Source organism: Otolemur garnettii, unplaced genomic scaffold, assembly GCF_000181295.1.
Source record: "Otolemur garnettii isolate 467f Iridium unplaced genomic scaffold, OtoGar3 scaffold00003, whole genome shotgun sequence".
Taxonomy (NCBI): Eukaryota; Metazoa; Chordata; class Mammalia; order Primates; family Galagidae; genus Otolemur; species Otolemur garnettii.
Genome location: NW_003852398.1, coordinates 40,496,571 through 40,517,129, shown reverse-complemented (window position 1 = coordinate 40,517,129; position 20,559 = coordinate 40,496,571). Strand labels below are relative to the sequence as shown.

Sequence of the window (20,559 nt, the reverse complement as noted above, 5' to 3'; positions counted from 1 at the left end):
TGAGAAAAAGGAATCTGGATTCTGAATCAGCTAGATTCTATACACTTCCACCCCTACAGCCCTGGTCTAGCCTTTCCTCTAAACCCATTCTCAAGTTTCAGGGGGAGAAACAAACATGCCAGAGGCTGGACTAGTTATTCAGGTTCTCATCCTTTGTCAAATTAACTCCTTGATGAGAACTTGGAAATTTGGAAGGTAAAATAAAAATACTGTATTAATTAAGACTACAAACTCCTTTCTAAAATATTAAATATTTAAGAAAATGGGCTGATTTATAATAAAAGGTGTTTTATCTTAGGAAGAGTGTTTAGTTTAAAATTTTTTACTTTTAATTAAATGTTCCTTTAATTAGAAGTGAAACTTGCAAGTTAAAAATACACTTAATGCATTTCCCAAACTTAAAAACTGAACCCTAGATTGCAGGCAATCAACCCAGTCAGGACTTGACTCCTACACACACATATGTATGCACATGTTCATGTAGACACACGTGTACTTTTTAACAAGAAACAGGCCCATTTTCAACCATATTGTCAACACTCTTAATGTAAGACTCTTGCTTTTCAGGCTTAACTTCAGGGTTAATCATAAAGCAATTGGCTTACTTGCCCCCCAGCATAAACATGTGTTACTCCCATGAGAACAAGAACATTATTTCATGCTTAGAAAGCAGGCATAAGTATCAGTGTTCAAAACAGCCTAAGCGAAAATTTAGGCTTGGACAAATGTCAGGCTAAGCCTGTGGTCTATTTCACTGTTAGAAAGAACTTTTGATGGGTAAAAGTTAATCACTGGGGCTAAGCATTCCTGCACTCGGATTCCTTCTTCCAGCAGTCTCAGGACTCAGGAATTCACACCAAATATGAGAAATGGAGTGATTACTAGCTTCCTCTTTTCCCCTCTCTCACATCAAAGTGGGAGCTGGAATCAATTGAGCCCATGTAGGAAACTGGTTTATCATTGTTTGCAATTGTAAAAGACATCTGGGGTCAGTACTGGTTTGGACTGGTCCACTGGGCAGAAAAGCACTGAGGGGCTTCGGAAGACTGAGTTCTGGACTGGCACAGTCTCTGCTCCTTGGCCAGTTGTGGTGTCTGGACCTGCTGAGATTTTTTTCCCAGCTGTGATAGGATCAGTAAGTGATGTGTGGTGTTGGCCAAGCTCTGGGGCCCAGGCTCCTTACTCAGCATGGAGGCTAATAACCCCTGCCATATAGCTTGTGGCAAGCAGGGCAGAAGAAAAGCATTAGCACCACCCTTATTCCAACAGCAACAGTACCATTCACCATTCAGGTGGGACTGGGCTCTGCTGGGTAGCACAGCTGTTTCTGCAGGCTACCCCCTGGTTGCAGCTCTGCCTCACAGCCTCCAGCTCTACAGCCTGGTGTGTCTAATTTTGCTGAGCAGGAGAACTTTCAAGGGCTTAGGCAGGTGGGCCAACTTCCTTCTCTCCTCTGACCTGGGAGAGATACTTCTGCCCAGGAAGTTTCATAATTTTCATTTCGCCAAATATCCTGGATGGCAGGATGGACCCAGGCCTTAGTTACTCCCAGCTAATAAAAAGACGAGCCGTTAGCTCTTCTTTATTTTTTCTCTAAATGAGAATTTCCCTCCCAGCCAGTTTTCATTTGGTTAAAAAGGGAAGCATCTTTCTCTTAAGCTGCCTGACTTAGGAGCTCTTAAACTCCTCCAAATTCTTGTGAAAGGGGAGTTTATTTTAATTGCCTACAGCCTGATTTCATTTTGGCCCAGCAGACTTGGCGAACCCTGACTTTCCATCCAGTTTGTCTTTCCATCCATGTCCAAAATCCAAAATGCCCAGGAGGGTAATTAGTACAAATCACAGTGGCTAGGGAGGACTGAGCAGCAGTCTTTGTTGGTGATGCTAACCAGGTACAGACTGTGAGCTATCACACATCCAGTGTCTAGGCCCCTTGTGAAAATCCTAATCCCTCATCCTACAAGATGAATTCATGGTATGCTTACTGGGAATGTAACCATCACATCTCCTGTGAAAATGGCATATACACATGAGAATGAGACCATACAGTAGGCACCAAACATGAGTTGGGCCTCTCAAAATAAGGTGCTTTGCTCACATTTTATGTAACTATCATTTTATAGATAGGAACACCAAGGCATTGAGGAATTAAGTGACTTGCCCAGGACCCATAGCCAGTAAATGGTAAGGCTAGAATTCAAGTTCTCCTACCTAGCTCCAAAGCTCTTCTTTCTTCTAAGACACATAGGTGTCTCCCCACTGGATAAGGAGGTGTACTCAGTGTACTCTTAGAGCAGAACATGTCTGATACTCATGCTGCAAAGCCACAGCCTTGGCCACTCAGCACATCAGGGCTCAATCACCAGTGCCTTGGCAGCTGCCAGGGGAGAGCATGGTGCCTTTTGGGTCTAGGATAGTGTTACTCAAGAGTGGCCTAAGGACACCACATCAGAATGAGGTGATTTTCATGCACCTCGGGCTGAGAACCCTGAGTGTGGGAGAGCATCTGCAAAGGGTTCCCATGTGTACCTGAGGCTTTAAGGCCATTTTCAGGAACAAGTGTGCTTCTGACAGGAGACAGATGTGTATGTATATGGGGAGACCTATGTGAAAGCATTTGTGTCTGTTCTTCAGAGGACACAAAAGTGGTTTTGGGTGCCACTCGGCCCACCTGACTATCATCCCTGCAGCTGAAGGCACCTGTGAGCCCAGTCTTCAACGAAGCTGTGCCTTATGAAGCAAGAAGTGAAGAAATGATGCTACTGAACCAGTTTCCAAACCAGAAGTTCCCATCTGTGAGCTGCATAGCACAGCCTGCCTGACAGCTAGCTTTATTTCTTGGGTTTACAACCCAGGGACAGGAGACCTCGGGAAGGTCAGGACAGCTGGAAGTGTGAAATGAATGCAGCCCTGCATAGCTGTCAAAGGATCAAGCTGTCTGCGGCGGCCGACTGACCATGCACACACACACTCGGCAGCACCCGGCTAGGCATTACCTACTTCACCACCGATGTAGAAGTCAGTGTTTGTCGGGTGAACGACAGCATCACTGTCGATCGAGGCAATGTCAGCCTGTACAACTTGCAACTATAACAGGTAAACAAATGTATATCAACTGTGTTGGACCGAGACCCACGCACAGGCACATTTACTAATGCCCCAATGGCAGGGCTGGCCTACCTGGTCGATTCCAACATATGAGCCAAAGGGGCAACCAGTCCACGCAGTGTGCGCACATGTGGATGGGGGTGAGGACCGGAGGAGGAGGAGGAGGAGGAGGAGGAATATCAAATGTGACATGTTTAAATTAAACATTTGAATGACAAGTCCAAAAAAAGAAAAACACACATGAGATCATTTCCAAAGGTTAAAAGAAATAACAAAACGAATGCCCCGTTTCACTTTGCAAAAGCCTATAAATCTGGCATCCCACTGAGAAGGCTACTAAAACATGGCATCTGTTTAAAAAAAAAAAAGTGGACGATCAGGCCAACCAAAACAACAAGTTTCTCCATTTTTTCTGCAGCAACTTGTAGGCTTTGATTTTTATACTTGTGACATTCACCATTTGGTCTGCCTTCAAGAGATATCTCTTGAAAACCCAGAAAACAGTATACAGATATACGTAGAAGATTGCTTTCATCATTCCCATTAATGTGTGGAAATATTTTTCCAGGCCTATTTCTTACCCTAGTCAATCTTAAATTTTTATGTTTTTTAATACAAAATGTACTTTGGATAGCACCCTTGTTTTTTCTAGCTTATAGCCTTTTTTTTTTTTAAAGAGTGTTATCTATACAAGGCAAGTGACATGCTCAAGTAGGACATTCTTGAGTCCCAGTCCCCTTGTCTTCAGCCCACTGTTGTCAGTTTGTGTGGGACAGACCTGGGCTCTGGAATGAGCATCTCTTACGATAAATCTGCCATCTTTCAAAATCAGCCTAAATTGGGTGCTAAAGGCACACAAAGTATGCTGTGGTCAGATAAGGGAAAAGGCTGCTTTGGTGGGTACCTGCATAGCCTATTTCCCCTGGCAAGGCTCTATACCTAAGAGAACAGGAACCTTTATCATACCCTGGGGTGACAGTTCCTCATATGCAAAGATAAAGCCAGAGAGGTAGGACCCTTGAGGGGTACCTCTCAGTTTGCCCTGAACTATCCTACCCTCCTCAGCAGGCAGACACCATGGCTCTGGGACAATTTTCCTCCTTAAGAACTTGAGTAGACAGTGATATTGCCCTTCTGTTTAATATCATCTGCTAGCCAAATAATTCATGAAAGTGGCCATATACTGTTTTCAGTTCTAGAAAAAGTTGAAGCAGGGACATTAGAGATAAATCTGGGGACACCAAATTGCTTATGCAATAAAGACAACTTAATGGCATACTGAGGTGACTCATTTTCCTTTTTATGCTTTGAGTGTCATTTCTAATTAAGGCTTAAATGGAGAAACTATCATTTTGTAGTTACCTGAGATTTTTTCTGTTCTAAAAAATAACCAACAAAAACAAAAACAAAACACGTGTTTAAAAATCCCCCCCAAGTAACCAGCAGTCAGTTTGATCATTATGGAAGAGAATTTAGATGGCAATATATTTGTAATTGAGGAGAAAAAGTAGCCAATCACGCTTGGTGAAACCTACCCGGCCATTGCCATGTGGAACGGCTTAGAGTAAATAGATATGCAATGCTACACTCAATCTTAGGTTTGGGAATTTGGTTTGCCCATTCTAAAGTTTAAGACGAAAAGCCTAAATTCTGGGTTCCATAACTTTTCATCTGACAGCTGGTGATGCCGAACCCCATCCCCAATTACCTAGGTCATCTTTAAGGTCAATGTCAGCATTGGTAGGATTGATTATGGCCTCCACCTCAAAGCCGGCTAAATTACTGATTTCACTGTGAATAAGGTTCAGCTGAAAAGAAAAGCATGGGGTGGGAAATAACAGGAGAGCCGGGAAATCTCAGAGAAAGGAGCCTTGGGATACAGGTGAAGGGCAGTGGACACTCCAAGTGCACTGGGCACAAAGAGAGAGAGGGAGTTGCTGGCTATAATGCATCCACTTCAAACGTAAGTCTCAATGCTGCCCAGGATGCCAGAAGGAAGCAAACCAGGCTCAATGTACAGAACCAGTGAATGGTGCGTGGGGCAAAAAGGAAGTACAGCCATAGTGTGCTGGAAGTGGGTGGGGGGTAGTAATCAGTTTTCCTTTAGGAAAAGGAAACTGTGATCTGGGGCACAGAGTGAAGCAGCTGTCAGGACCCAGAGTCAGAGTACTCACTGATGTGGAAGGGAGTTTGCATATGTGACTGTCCTCATCTCTGAGTGTCAGGGTGAAATAGAAGTCCTACCTGACTTGGGTAAACCCCTAAGGTAGCTCTGCCACTGTCCTCCAAGTGACTATAGGTATTTAAGGCTGTCCTTATCATCATGACTTCCGGCTGGCTCCCCTGCCCTGTTCAGGGGTTTCTAGGAGCAAGAATAGTCTAAGTTACATGGCCATTAATCATGTAATGAAGTTCTAGTGAAACCCAGGGAAATTAAAACAGTTCTCTAGCAAGACAATGTATCTTTTAAACGGTTTTCACATTGTTGGCCAGAGATCCAACAGGTGACTTATCCAGAATTTTCCCTGAGTTTTATGTGTATCCACCAACTTGGTCTTTCTGAAAAGCCACGGAAATGTCCTCCCTCCCCACTGTTACTCTGTTGCCATGGCAACCATGAGTATCTGACTGTGAGAGAAATCCTGAACTCTAGATTCTGCCGTCAGAAGGGCAAAATTACTTGCCCTAGGACTGCTGTTCTGGATCCTACTCTCCCTCTCCTTTTCTCTAGGTACCAGTGCCTGCAGTAAAGCTTGCTCTCACATGCATGCACTGCTCACTCCAAGGAGGTGCTCATTTTTCGGTGACATGAATTCTTAACAGTGGCAGCAAACTGCAATGCCTAAGTAGCCCCCAGAGGAGCTGGTGCCCAAGGCCAACTATGATCTAGGTCAGGTAAGTGGCTGTGGCCCATAGGGCCCAGCAAGGCAGGAGCCTTTTTCTAGGAACTCATTTGGGATAGTGCTGTGCTCAGACACTTGGCAGAGAAGTGCCTGGCAACTGAGCCCCAAGTCGCTAAATTTCCGGGGCCAAAAATTGTGTTGCAAACAAAACCAAACAAGAAACCTGACACTCTAGAAGTGTCAGAAAGATAAACTCATTTTTGATTCCCAGAAGCTGACAGATTCTGAAAAAGGGACCTGCTTTAGACTAACTGGCATCTATAAGAATCCTTTTATGTTTAAGAACAATATATGTTCAATCCTTAAAATTTATGCTATTTTTTCCCAATTGCATAGATGCTGCTGGTTTTATATTCAGATATGCCTCATTGGAAAATTAACTGTTTTCATGGGCTCTGTGTAATTCAACTAACCAGGAAGACCCCAGGGGCCTAACTCTGACTCTGTCCTGGGGAACACTGCCTCCTGTGTCTTGGGGAATGGAACTACCTGGGGAAACTGGCCTTCTTGAAGTGAGGGAGCACTTGCAAAGAGAACTGAAGTTCCCTGAAAAGTTCTGAGGGACTCACTGCCTTTCCTTCTGACCAGAGGCAGCACTCCCCCACCCCACTTGGAAGCACAGACTAGGCTACCCCAGGGAGCCACTAGTACTCAGCATTGAGAATTTCCAGCCAACCAAGTGCCATTTCACTCTGGATGAGGGTAGAATTACGGTTTTCCAACTATGTTCTGCTGTGTGCCCAGGGCTCAGTAGAAGTCCTCAGGGTATGGGGCTGAGCCACAAAATAGCTTTGCTGCTATAAAGTATGTACAAATGTATATTTTTAAAGAGTCTTCTAAACAGGGATATATTGGTGGGGGTAACAGGGAAGGGAGAAGACAAATTACTTCAGGCACTTTGGAAAGACAAATGGGTGAGCCACTTGGCTTGGGAAGGCTGGGCCAGTAGGCAGTAGCCAACAGTGAGATGACCATGAACAAGACGACACAAGCCTGCCCATGAACACAGCATTCAAATGCACATGTATTCCAAATATATGCACATGTCTAGAAAGGATCTTGCTGCCCAGTCAGTCCCGTGAATAGGCATGGGTGGGCCAAGACAGATGCCCGGGCCAAGGAGGTCCCAGGGTCCCTTCCCACTAGCCAGGATCAAATTCAACTGGGCTGCTTAACCAAAGGGGCACATGACCAACATCTGAGGCACATGGAGAGGGTGGTAACTTGTAGGCTGGGAAATCAGAGTTCAGGGAAACTGAAAATTCCCAAGATTAATGTGATTTGCCAGGAGAGATGAGGATTGTTGATAGTTTCAGACTTTGAATAAGGTGATTATTTGTCTCATAATTGGGAAAGATGAAAAACTAAGTTTTATACCATAGCACAGGGAACTTAAAGCAGCTGTGAAGCTGTCACTGGAGAAAGTGACCACAGGTACTGCTGTTACAAAGCAGGTGGGAGGGGTCCCTCTTAGCCCTGGAGTTGGGAGAAAAAACTTGGCCATGTGACATTCCAAGATTCCTTCCACTGCTAGGGGATCTGATGCTCCTAATCTTGGCTGGCTCTGCAGGAGCTAATCTCATATCCACTGTACCCAAGTCTCCCCTATTGTGGTTATATCCACATGAGCTCTGTGATCTGCTCGTGGTGTGAGCACATTAGAGGATAAGCCCCTTGGAGGCACTGCCTCCTGAGTGCTACACAATGCTTAAGACAGTACCAGGGTTTCTGTGGGCACATCAAGTTGGAACTGAACGTCAAACATCCTCAGACAAAACTGAGATGAAAGAAACCTCCCCACTTCTCCTAAGGCAAAGTTAATGGAAATGCCAAAGCTCAGGAACTGGCCTGGCTTGGATCTTAGAGGGCTCAGAATGAGCCTGACCTCGGCTGGATGAGAGGCCAACACCTGCCACTTAGGACAGGGCAAGAAGTAGTCTGTTGATAGGGAAGAAGCTGGCGGCACGGAGCTTCTAAATAGACATGCAGATTGCATGCAGATCTATAGGCAATATTTCCTGTAGTCTATTTCCTATGGTTACAGGAAATAGGATGATTCATTCTGTTTTTTAATATAATGATTAGAAATTTACTTTGGGGAAACAAAAGTGATTTGTTAAAAACAGCAACTGACATGTTGAATCTAGTCTGTAACTATCAAATTTTGGTTTCTTATTCTCTTTTAGTGAACAAGGAAGGTAGCTCGGCTGGTCTCATTTCCTTGTGGGGCCATGTAAAATACAATTATTCTCCTGTCCATTAAGTCTATTTCAACTAAGGGGGATGGGCAGGGCACTGTCTCCCATTGGATCCCTTTCCAAACACCTCATGAGAACCATGTCTCCCCAGGGCCGGCTCCTGCCCTTGTGTCATAGTGTGAGCTCATTAGAGGATAAGCCCCTTGAAGGCAGAGAGGTGCTGCCCTCCGCCCCGGCCTGGGTTTCTCCAGAGGCCTTAGGCCTGGCACTAAGTGCTAAGAGCACGTGTGGGCACTGCTAGAGGGACAGTAGCTGAGCCACTCTTCACAGCTTCAGCAGTTCCTACACTCTCTCCCCAGCTGTGAGCTGTAGTGGTGGAAAGGGGTGAATGCTCTTTCTCCCCTATTGCTGTCCCAAGTGTTTTCTCTTTCCTTACAGTTTTCCTGCCCCCCCCCCCAGAAGGGTGTACTGATCAGAGAAAGACAATTCATGGTACCTCATATGTCTGCCTTGAATGGCTTGAACACTGAGGTCACAATCCTGATTACTAAGGAGGTACAGAGACCCACTCACACCCTCCAAAGACTGGTTTCCCAAAAGCTTCATATAATCTTGACTGTACCAAGGAAACCTAAATTATTTGCTACCATTGACACAGACTAATACACATTAGAAATGTTTTTTTGAAAAGAAAACCATTAGGTTTTAAAACCCTTGGAAAGAGGCTGCAAATCTTGGTTGAACCACAAAGCAAAAACATTTAGTTGATTCAGATTTACAGCACTGTTTTCTTTTTTTAAAACAATTCAGCAACGTGTGTGAATACTGGGGTAAAATCATAGAGTAATGAGAGTGGTTACTCCTGAGACTTCAGTATGTGAAATACATCATTAACAACAACAATTAGATCCCAGGGTCCTAAGCCCTGGGCCGTTTCCTCCTGTGAGTAGCTTAGCAACCAGGCCTTTGGGCTACAGCAAGCACAATATCACCTTTCTCTACCCCAGCTTGCTTGCAATATTTAAGCATTGCTTTCATTGCCACAGATGGAAAAACAAGATTCACAGCACACAGAGTACACAGAGTCATCATTCTAAAGTACCCCTTTTGAAATATTCCCTAAACTCCAATTTTAAATGTGCTTTGTATAAAAATTTGTATGTGTCAGTTTTATTACTCTGGCCCTTTCTGTACTGTATGGCATGATTTTCACCTGACAATAATAGCCAATAAAGGGCCAGAAAGCAGTGCTCCAAAAGAATGCCCTAAAATACACACAAATGCTCACTCCATCTCATGCTGCAGGGGTGTGGGGTTTCAGAAAGAATAGCTGGCATCCTAGTTCTAACAATGGTGCCCAGGCTGACTTGAGGTGCTGCTTTATTCTTTGAAGCCACATTTGGGAAGGTGAAGCTTACTTTGCTAAAATGCATCTGTCGTGCTAGGTTTGGGGTCACCTCGTCCTGGGCATGTGAACTTTGGTGATAAAGGTGCAAGCATGTTAACATGAAGGGCAGCCTCACAGGAGTGTGGTGTTTTGTTTTCAGCACTCAAGGACTGACATGTGTGATATGGGAAGAAGGCTTGGTGGTCCTTTGGGATCTGCATTCAGCATCCCCTCTTACGGCTACCATTTTGCACTGGGTTCCAGCTCAACCAATCCTCTAGCTTCTCCCTCCAAAAGTCAAGGTATTGAGTAGGCACAGTTTCATGTCAACTCGTTGCTTTCATTCTCTTTCATCTCTTAAGCATCAGATGCTATATCCATAAATTATAGAGTAAGAGGTTTTTTGGACCCTCCTCTCCAAACCCTGAGTGGGGAACAGTCAGGATAAGTTAGGTTTGTAGTTTAATTTTATTCTTATGACAGCTTGACCAGGTGTACCCCAAAACAGAATCACTGAGAACTGATATGTGTCCAGCTCTTCAGAAGAGCCAACAAGGTGTCTGCACCCTGTGCCCACCTCCCTTCCAGGGCTCACATGCACAGAGCCCAGAGGGGGTCTGGTCCTGTTTCTTTTTGAAGAACACAGCAACAGATGTGGACATTTGCACAACCACATTTGCTGCTACTCTAGAAATATTTTAGTTCATCTGGCAAGAGGGGCAGCACTGTGAGGAGTTCTGATTTGAGGCTGGGCAGCAGGAGGCAGCAGGGAAGGAGAGGACAAGGGCAGCTTGGGGAAGAGAGTGAGAGAAGAGACTGAATGTTCTATGTACTCAAAGGCCTCCGTGTCCTGGCTAATGGTCTACAGTTGGGATCTAGAACACACTGGGCCTAGTCTCAAGTAGCAGGGGTTTTCACACTTTAGTTCAAACTGAAGCAATTTGGATGACAGTTCATATTAACTTTTGATATATTGCCCAAAGGACATGTTAAAGGGTATGAAAGTAGACCCGGGTGGTTGCCTTCACTGCTGAGTTGAAATAAACAAATAAAAAATATTTTAAGCAACAACTTTCAAAGTCCCAGACCTTAAGATGACAACTAGTGCTGCTTGTTTTTTTTCTTTTGAAAAAATGCATACGAAATACAGATAATGGTTAAAAATGTAAACAGGAATGGTTATATTCTGGAACACAGAGTAAGTCCACCACAGGAATTGCATCATGAGAGACTGAGTGCAATTAGTGACAGGAAGAGAGGAAGGGGGAGGAGAATTGCCACTCCGTGAGCGAGAGCACTGCGTCGCTGTGATGCCAGAGAAACTGACGGTGAGGGTTTAAAAATGATGCAGCTTCAGAACCAAGTTGTTACCACGTTCAAACTAAATGCAAATTTACATGGAAGGTCAAATTCATTCCTTTAATTTTTTAAAAGTTAAGCAGAGCTTCATTTCCTCTCTTCCCACCCCTTTTTTGGTGTTAATAGAGAAATATTAATTCTCATTCTCAGGTCTTAAAAGCCTTTGCATCATTTTTATTGTTGATAAAAGTGAATTATCTTTTTACAAAACCGTGGTATCTTGGCAAAGTTGCATCACTGGGGCAGCTGAAAATATATTGCCCATGATTAAAACACACAATTGGCTTGAAGACTCTTCTGGTGGTTCAGCGAAGAAACCCCTGTACACCCACCAGAATGCCTGAAAACAGTCCCCTGTGAACCCCTGGATCAGATCTGGGGCTCTACCCTCAGTGCCCACCAGAACAAGCAGGCTGTCTGCTAGACCGTTCACTCTCCACACCAGGGTTTGACTTCTGCCTAGTTTCTGGCTTGTGCTGATGACCAGCTTATCTCACAGGAGTGGCTCCTCCTCTAGGCTGACCCCAAGGGTCCTGATCCCCCCCCACCCAGGAGCCTCTTGCCCTCTTCCTTACCACCTTCTCCCCCCTTCCCCACCCGCCAGAGTCCCCCCTCAGCTCTGTGCTCTGCTCAGCACTCAAGCCCTCCCGAAGGCCACTCCAAGCCCCCTGCCCTCTCTCTCTGCCCACTCAGCTGGGAGTGGCCCTGAGAACCCCCAGGCCTTCTACTGGAGGTGTGCTGTGCCCATCTGTCCCGGGGCCCTGAAGTAGACCGAAGCTGTGCATCCGCCTACCTTCTGGCCAAGGAAGAGGCTCTTAGTGGAAAGCACGGTGAAGCCGTCGGCCGGCGTGCCCTCGGTGGTGCTGTCAGCGCTGGCTGCCTTGCTGGCTTCGCCCTGCTTCTTCTTGCACAGACAGAAGGGTCAGAGTGGGGCTGCACGGCCGGGCAGAAAGCAAGTCTGGGCTTTCTAACCAGAGGCCACATACATAATACCCAAGATAAACGGGAAACTACAACAGCCAGCTCTTAGCATTTTCTCAACATGGGGACTGATTTTAAGGTATAAGAGTTCTGTGAGGTATGTAAAATTGAATACTTTCATCACCTTATAATCTTAAAAAAAGCTACTAAAGTAAAACTTCACTTTACAGTGATTGTTTAGAATAGAATCATTTTCATAAATTCAGACCAAGTAAATGGCTCTTAATTAATGACCTTCAAGTGTCTTTCCTTTCTAGATGTCTTTCACACCATTCAAGCTTAAGAAGAAAAAACTTCTAGGTCACTAGTTCTCGAAAAAGCAGACCAAGGACCATACCCTCCAACCTTCTCCCCTCCCAAGAAGGTGGGACTCACGTCTACACTCCTTCATTTAAACCAGCCCTAAAGAAGGACACATGTGGGGCTATTGTAAACCCACTGGTCCCCCTGGAGTCCCCACAGTGGGCATGGGTCTCAGCCTGCTCTTAGACCTCTTCCTCAGCATGATTCAGGCTGATGTACATGGACTCTGTGGAGTTCCCAGGGGTCTTCCAAGAGGCACGTGCATCAAGAGTTTTAAATTAAGAAATTTCCAGATCTTCAACTTTCTAATATACTTTTTCCTACAACTGATCTGCCCTGAGTGGAATCTAAAGTCTATGGTCGAGGTTCCACCCTCAGGTTCCCTTCATAATTGTGCTTCTCCCACTTCCCGGAGTGAATATCAATCAGTATGGTATACTATCCTGGGAGGAGGGATGCACACTTTTTGCAGATTTCTGTTAAAGACAAAGTGTGTATTAGAAATGGCTATTTTGGCTAATTTGGGGATTTTCCACTTTCAGATATACAGAATGAGGACAGTGGGAACAATGGCACATTTATTTAGACACTTCACCTTTCCTTTTCCCCAAATTATTATCAAAACATATATCACTCTTGAGGGAGGGCCGAGTGGGAGAAAATTAAGAAAGAAGGAGAAATAGTACAAAGGGGTATGCCTTCATGAAGGAAGAATATAAACAATTAACTCAGAAGGGCAAGGCCTGTGCCTTATTCATTCACCTGTTAAAAATTCAAATTCATTAATATATTAACATTCTTATTTACATTAAAAAATAAGGTCTAATTTTGCTGACTGCTTTAACAATAAGGACTGCTTTGGCAATTAGGTAATATGGCTGACATTTGCCGTAAATTAAATGTGCTAAATCTGAAGTTCCAAGGTTTTGATATAACTGAAAAGACAAAGAGCATTTTATCAAAAAAACACAATACTGCTGAAGATACTTTAAAGATACCATGATCTTGATTTTCCTAATACTTTGAGTGAGTCAGCAAATGAGAAACAGGTATAATCAACAATTACATAGTAAATCTTAGTAAAGCCTTTTTTGATGTACTTTCCAGGACCAAGAAAGGGAAAGGCTGGGTAACAAGGCCTTCCACAAATCAGATGTTTTAAATTCTCTGCTTTCATGGGGACAGGACACTATTATTAGAGGGACTTTACCTAGCAAATACAAACAGTGTAACCTGGCTCTTTGTATCTTCAATGATTCCCCAACAATGGAAAAAAAAAATTCTGTGCTTTCAACAAAACTGAAGAAATACCTGATTGAGTTAATAGCTGATCAATGAAAAGCAGACTGATGTAGTTTAGCTAATAGTAATGAACCAGGTTGGTGTTTCAGTTATGGCCCCACGCACCACTGTCACCTGAGATGTTAACAACAGGGAGACTGGGTGAGGCATACTCAAGAACTCTCTGTACTACTTCTGTAACCATTCTCTACATCTAGAGCTAAAGTAAAATGTTGATTAAAACAGTGATGAGAGATTGCTCCATGACTGTTTGCACACATCAGAAAAGGGTTCAGAGGACTGAAGGATGCTGCTGTAACAAAACCCCTTCTATTCCCATTATTTTAGCAAAAAAGACTTTCAAGGAACTTATATCAGCAAGTATATAAAAACAAGATGCTGAACCCTGTTCTCATTTTAATAAATAATGCTCATCTTGAATATTAGAACTGGAGAGGGAAAAAAATCTATTTACACCCATTTCATTACAAGATGCTTTTCCAATAAAAGTTCACTTAATTGTGAAAATTTATAATGCATTGTCAGTCTGATCAATTATGTATTATTAATACATGTGATAACTATCTAATCTTATAAAATCTGTATCATTTAGTGCTTTTATAAGGTCACAAGTTTTTCAAAATAAATTTGTATGCCTTATTTTTGTTGCAGAGATCAACGAAACTTAAGCATAAATGTGTGTCCCATTAGGATGAAAGTTGTGGAACAAATGAAAGGGAAATAAGGGGAAAGGAAATAATGTAAATTTTCTAACTTAAAAAAGCTTGTTTATTTTTTAAATGGATGGTGTATCAAATCATTACAGTATTTAGACTGCATTGATTACACTTACATGAGGAAATAATTTTTAAATGTATTTATAGTATACCAAAAAGGATACCCTCTGCAGCTATTTAAATTAAAAATGAAAAGTTTAGCTATCAAATTTTAAATGTGTATGATACAAAGATTTTAAAAATTCTTTTTAGGAGTTATCCACCCAGAAAGTTTGAAAATCACTGTCATATACTCCCCAGTGCAACACCACACATACAGGTGGTGGTGCTCAGTAGATTCTTGGGAATGGGATAAAGGTTCTCATACCAAGGGAAAGTAGGCAAGGATTTAGCACTTCCTGCTAGGATACCTGTATTTTGAGAGCTGAGAGAGCCCTAGCTGACAGGATTTCAGGCACCTGGGAATTGGTGTTGGTTTTATTGGGAGGAGGGAGGCACTAGAGCTTCCCTGTGCCCCTGATACAAGTCAGCAGCCACCTACACAGCCAGGTTCTAAGGCTTAACCTGTGACAATACTGGTGATTTTGGGCAATGACTCATTAAGGGTGTAGCCCCCCTCCCCCCAACTCTTCCTGCAATGGTCAGCTGTGCAGCCCTCCCATCAGAAGAGGAGCTTCCACCAAGGGAAGTAGTTCATAGTCACAGGGCATAAAAGTGGTACTACACTTGAACTCCGAAATTTTGTATTTGAGTATCTGTATTTTGAGTGCTGCTAGCTGGGAAAACTGCTTACCTTCTCCATGCCTTATTCAGAAAATGAGACTAAGGCTACAGAACTCATTAAATACATTGCTATAGAGAGAAGGCAGCACTGGAGAGAAGGCAGCAAAGTGCTGCACAGAGACAAGCCATTCCTTTCCTGGTTCTCTGCAGCCCATCTGCTTGGCAGGGAACTTCTGCCTCTTCTCTTCGAGATTCCTAGCCCGTGGAACATCAAGGGTGCTTAAAGTCAGCATAGTTGTCTCATAAGATGTTACTGCATTCAGATCATAAATGTGCCTAAATTTTTCATAAGCCTGCTGTCTGAAATTCCGTCCCTCTTTTAACTTTTTGGTATTAAAATGCCCTCTCTTTTATGAAGTAGTAATCTTAGGTGGTAAAATCTTTTCATATTCCAGCTTGGGGAAAAAGAGTTGGCAAGCATTCCTATTTGTCAATCTCCAAAATGATTGAGCTTTCAGAATTTTATACTTTTCTACAAACCCTAAGGTTCCTTTTTGGTGGACAGGCACCCTGCTCTGTTATGAGCAGTAGAAAATCTATTAGGCTGGAGTCAGCTGGAAGACACATTTAAGAATCTTAGATGGCCAGGCATGGTGGCTCACACTTACAATCCTACCACTCTGGAAGGCCAAGGCAGGTGGATAGCTTAAGCTCAGGAGTTTGAAACCAGCCTGAACAAAAGCGAGACCCAGTTTCTAAAATTAGCTGGGCATTGTGGCAGGTGCCTGTAGTAACTAGCACACACACTCAGCTCCTACTCTGGGAGCTGAGACCAGAGCATCACTTGAGCCTAAGAGTTTGAGGTTGCTCTACACCGAGGGCAGCAGAATGACTCTGTCTCAAAAAAAAAAAAAAAAAATCTTATGACTGAGTATCCAAAAAGATTTATGTGAACCCATCAACTCAAGTGTACCTATCCCTAGTCTCTTTTATTCTGGTGGCCGAATTGCCTAAAATAGCATTAAAAGGCCAGAAAAAATTCTGTAAGGGTATCAGCTTCTTAAAAAACCAATTCCTTTCTTTGGTACCCTGTACCAGAACTTTAATCACTGAATTTGCAGTGTAAATATTTACTTCTCATTAAAGAGGCACTCTATTGGAATTATCTTGGGCTTTGACCAGGAGCAAGCCTACCTTCATGATCTGGGAGGGTAGTTTTCACATGGGGATGGAGAGGGATTTGGGTACTGGTATAGGTTTATGTCACAAAAATTCTAGGTGATCTAATACTTCATCCAAATTTTTGGTAAAATCTGTCTTAGAGATCCCTGTAAGATTATCCTGTGATACTAGTAAATGCTCTGATGGAGGTCTTAACCTATTAAAATTAGGCATAATTTCCTTAATCTTAGATATTTCATTTTATACACTTGAAAACTTATCTTGAGAAGAGCCTCTAGCCTTTCCCCTGGCCAAAGGTGGCCATCTTATGAAAACATGAGGGAACCTCACAGACAAGTCCTGTCAAGTTCTCCTGGGAGGAGCCCAGTGGTCCAACCTCAAGGTATGCTTACTATTCCTCTGCCAGCAGCTCTCTGCTCTCACTCCCTTGAATGACTGTCTTACTCTATCAGGTCTCTGCTCAAGTGCCAATTTAGGACCTAACTACCTCTGACATCACACCCCTTATTTTTGCCACAGTGCTGACTCCCTCCTACCTTCTATAATGAACTGCACCCTTCCCTGAGCATCAGGGAGGGCAGGGACTTTGTGTGTTCACTGATGTCATCTCCTATTCTGAGGATAGTAACTAGCACACACACTGGATAAATACTGTGAATTTATTAAAAAATTAATATTCATTCTTTAACTCAGAATTAAATCTTAAAAGGATGAGGCTGCTTTTGAAATTTCTTAATGGGGTTAAAATGCTTTATGAGTTACAGCCATTGAAGTTAAAAATATACTCAACTCTCTGCCACAGCAAGTTCACTTTGAAGACTTTATCCTATAGATTTACTTGCACATGAGCACAGAGATTCACATACAATGGCAGCCACTGGCACTATCAGAATGAATGTTACAATAATCCCTAAGTCCCTTGCTCCACAGGTTCTGCGTATAAGCCACTGCAGCCATCCCATGTGATGTGAAAGCAGCTCCACACACCTGGACAAGGAAGAGCTGCTGAGAGGACGACAGCAACAGCCAGTGTGAATGCTTTCTCTGAACTCTGCAGAGCTGTACAACACCTTGCATATCTTTGTTTTACAGATCAGGAAGCTGAACACCAGGGAATAAACTTGCCAAGGTCATGCAGCTAGAAATGGCAGAACTGGGATACAAAGCCCACTGGCTGACCCCAGAGCTTGCACTCTTAACTATTACACAACACTGACAAAACAGTGCATCACGTGATTTATATGTTAAAAAAAAAAAAAAAGGTAGGATAGGGAGGGATTTATGTCTTTGTATGCTTATGCACAGACTTTCCAAAAGGAGACTTAAACGCTCATTATGGAGACTGCCCTGGGTAAGAGAAATGGGAGACTGTGATGGGAGTAAGATTTCCTTGCTACATCCTCTTTCATACTGTCCAAATTCTTACACATAGCACCTACTTGAAAAGAGTAGGACTGTAATGGACTATCTTTTTATGGGGTGAGGGTAAACCAAGGCACAGAGAGGGAAAGACTTACCTGAGGCCACCCAAGTAGGAAGGAGGAGCCCTGGGACACAGCCAGGGCTCTGATTCCCAGCCCCTGGGGTGGGGTGGGGGAGTGGGTGGGGAGGGCAGTGTTGGATTCTCTAACCATTTCCACTATAGCTGACTCAGCTGTCATAACTGGAGATTTTCAAAACTTTCAAATTACATAGAATTGGGGGGAAAATTATGATTTGGAATTCAAGTATTGACACTTGAAAAATACCAACTCCCTTTCACTACAAGTGCTTTAGCATGTTACTAAGGCTTTCTCTGCAAGTCCCTAGAAAGGTTATTTTCAGAATGTTCCACTGAAATCTGGAGATGCAGGGTTCTCTATGGTTTCTGGGAGCTGACACCACAATTTACATTAAACAAATGTTTTGAAAATTAGCTGTTCACGGTTCCAATTTCAGCTTCCCCCAGGGTTTAATGTTAGCCAAATACTGGTACAGTAAGCAGACAATGTGTTTTATTGTGTGGAAGAAAAACAGACCACCATAACAGACTTCCTGCTTTTGTAATCAAGGGAGAACTAAGTGGTTGGGTGATTATTGGCACATGGTTATTAGAAACACTGTGTTCCAAATATAGCTACTAGGAACTGAAGACACACACATACATACCCTATATTTCAACTCCAAAAAGAGAAAGAATTCGTAGTGTTTGGTAAATTGTAAAGTTTAGAAAGTCACGGGGCACAAACTATGAGGAAAGACTCAGGGAGTAGGGGAACAAGGTTCAGTCCAGGTTTGTCTGCAGACACTCAACAGCATGTGCTTAAGAGAGGTGATGGCCTGGGACATAGTCAGAGCTGGGGCTATGCCTTGGACATGGTCCGGCCCCTGCTGGTTCTCAGCATGAAGTGCCATGGGCCCTGCTCTCTGGGCAGCCAGGTCCCTGGGGCCCATTTTTAAGAGAAGCCAAATCTGGCATCCTTGGTACCTTTGTAACATTTAAAAAGGGTTGCCCAGTCACTATCTTCTACCTTCCTGCCATGTTCCTCCTCCCAACTGCAAATGTTGAAAGAGAAAAAAGAAACAACTCAATCTGCTAATTTTACAGTTAACAGGAATGAGTAAGGAAGCATTCTGTGAAATCCCTGCCTGGCCTCGAGCCTCCTCTAGGACTTGTGAGCTAGGTGGAATGCAAATGTCTGGAAATAACTTAGAAGACACTTTTCACTATCAAGTTTCTCTCTTGAAGAGCTGCGGGTTATTCTGAGCATGGAATGAGTGGCATGTTAGCAAGAATTTATATTTTCTGTACTCAAAGAAACAGCCTCTTCTCTACCAACAGTGCAATGGGAGAAGATGATCAGGGGTCAAAGAAGATGCCCCCATAGGTGGATGATAGCCTGAGGCACAGGCAGGCTCAGAAGAGGGGACATATAGGCAGGATGGGAGGAGCACTGCTCACCTGGCCACAGCTCTTTGAGCCTAACCCAGGAAGTGTCCTCAGTGTCTCATTCAGGGGAGAGGATCCTCATGTAGGGAGAATTTCATAACACTGCTTCATTAGGTCTCACAAGGCATTTCCAAGCACTTATTATCGAGGGTCTTAGAAAACAGGTCGCTTTCTGCCAGAGGTGACTTCCTCCCACTCTGGTTGGAGGCTAGATGGAGGACTTCTGAAGGAGCAACTCAGGCTAGGGCAGCCTCAAGATACCATTTTAATAAAGCCCAAGCTTTGACTGCACTGTTCCATGTTTGTTGGCCCTGGAGGTGTGACAACAACTGACAGGCCAGGGCCCAGTGAGGATGGAATGAAAAATATGTGTTCCAGGTGCCTTGTAGTCTGCTGTTGATGCAGACAGTGGGAACTCCACTCATAGGCCTAGGCCTCCTGAGGGCATCCCCTATACTGTGAGGACTGTGGCTTGGAATGTGCTGGCCTTCGCCATCCAAGACAGCAGCAGATCACACCAATAGCAGGGGCATCCTCACCACAAAAAGATCAGCACCTGGTCCCTGGCCAACCCAAATTCGGCCCAGCAGGAAGCACTTGCATAACACCTCCATCTTTTTCTTTTACAGAGGCATCTATTCTAAAGAGCAAATCGTCCAGACTGTCCCTAGTGAAATGTGGTCAGGGGAGGAAGATATGCAGCCATGGCAACACAATGAGAGTTCTACAACAGTCAAGGCACAGGGGCAGCTGGCCTCTCTGGGCAGAACTAGATTGTAGCTGTCCCCTAGCATGGTGTGTATACCTCCCTGGAAGGCCAGGCACAAGGGTCTTTCCAGCCCGAGGTTATCCATCCCCAACACTCCCTGAAAGCTTGTCATCCATCCCCCTTTCCCACAGGGGTTCTGTCCTCCAACTGTGTCCAGACTGTAGGAGAGACTGTCCTGACTCTGGCCACTTGAGTTGGACTAACCCCTGTGTAATCAGCTCTTCCATGGTCTTCCCCATCTGGGGGAGGAGCCAATGGGGAAGTGGGACCCATGGGGGAAGGGAACCTCTCATTGCCCCATTTATCAGCACCCCACCCTGCCCCATTCCGCATGTCCCTGCCAAATCACGTACCTTGGATTTCCGGGCGCCTTTCTTGCCTCCTGTTTTTTTAGACACGGGTTTCTTCTGAGATGGAGACTTGGCCTTTTTGGCTGGGGGTGGTGTGATGATGGCTTCCAACTTCCCTTTGGATCCTCGTTTCTTCGCTAGCAACTCAGGGTGAATGTTCGGTAACACCCCACCACTGGCTATGGTGACTCCTTTTAGCAGCTTGCAGGAAAACCAAAGTAGCAGATGGTGAGCCAGAGTACCCTGTTCCTGACTGTCAGGAAGTCAGCCCTGCCCATGCACACTCTTGCCTTTGGGTGGTAGTTGCTCCTTCCCATATGGTATGTCAAGGGATGCCAGTGGGACTCAG

At 44.1% G+C, this 20,559-nt stretch overlaps 1 protein-coding gene across 6 annotated transcripts in view; it reads right to left on the bottom strand.

Annotated features, from left to right (window-relative positions):
* LOC100942755 (core histone macro-H2A.1) overlaps positions 1-20,559 on the bottom strand; it is a 67,952-nt gene that overhangs the window by 13,024 nt on the left and 34,369 nt on the right. For 3 of the 6 annotated variants that reach the window (XM_003782177.2, XM_023516138.1, XM_023516134.1), the window contains exons 4-6: positions 20,214-20,411; positions 11,749-11,859; positions 4,817-4,916 (exon numbers count right to left, since the gene is read on the bottom strand). In XM_003782177.2, the coding sequence (XP_003782225.1) occupies positions 4,817-4,916; positions 11,749-11,859; positions 20,214-20,411 (409 nt within the window). Of the gene's footprint in view, positions 1-2,996; positions 3,088-4,816; positions 4,917-11,748; positions 11,860-20,213; positions 20,412-20,559 lie in introns of all 6 variants that reach the window. The other 3 variants (XM_003782178.2, XM_012808460.1, XM_012808466.1) reach the window with 3 other exon arrangements.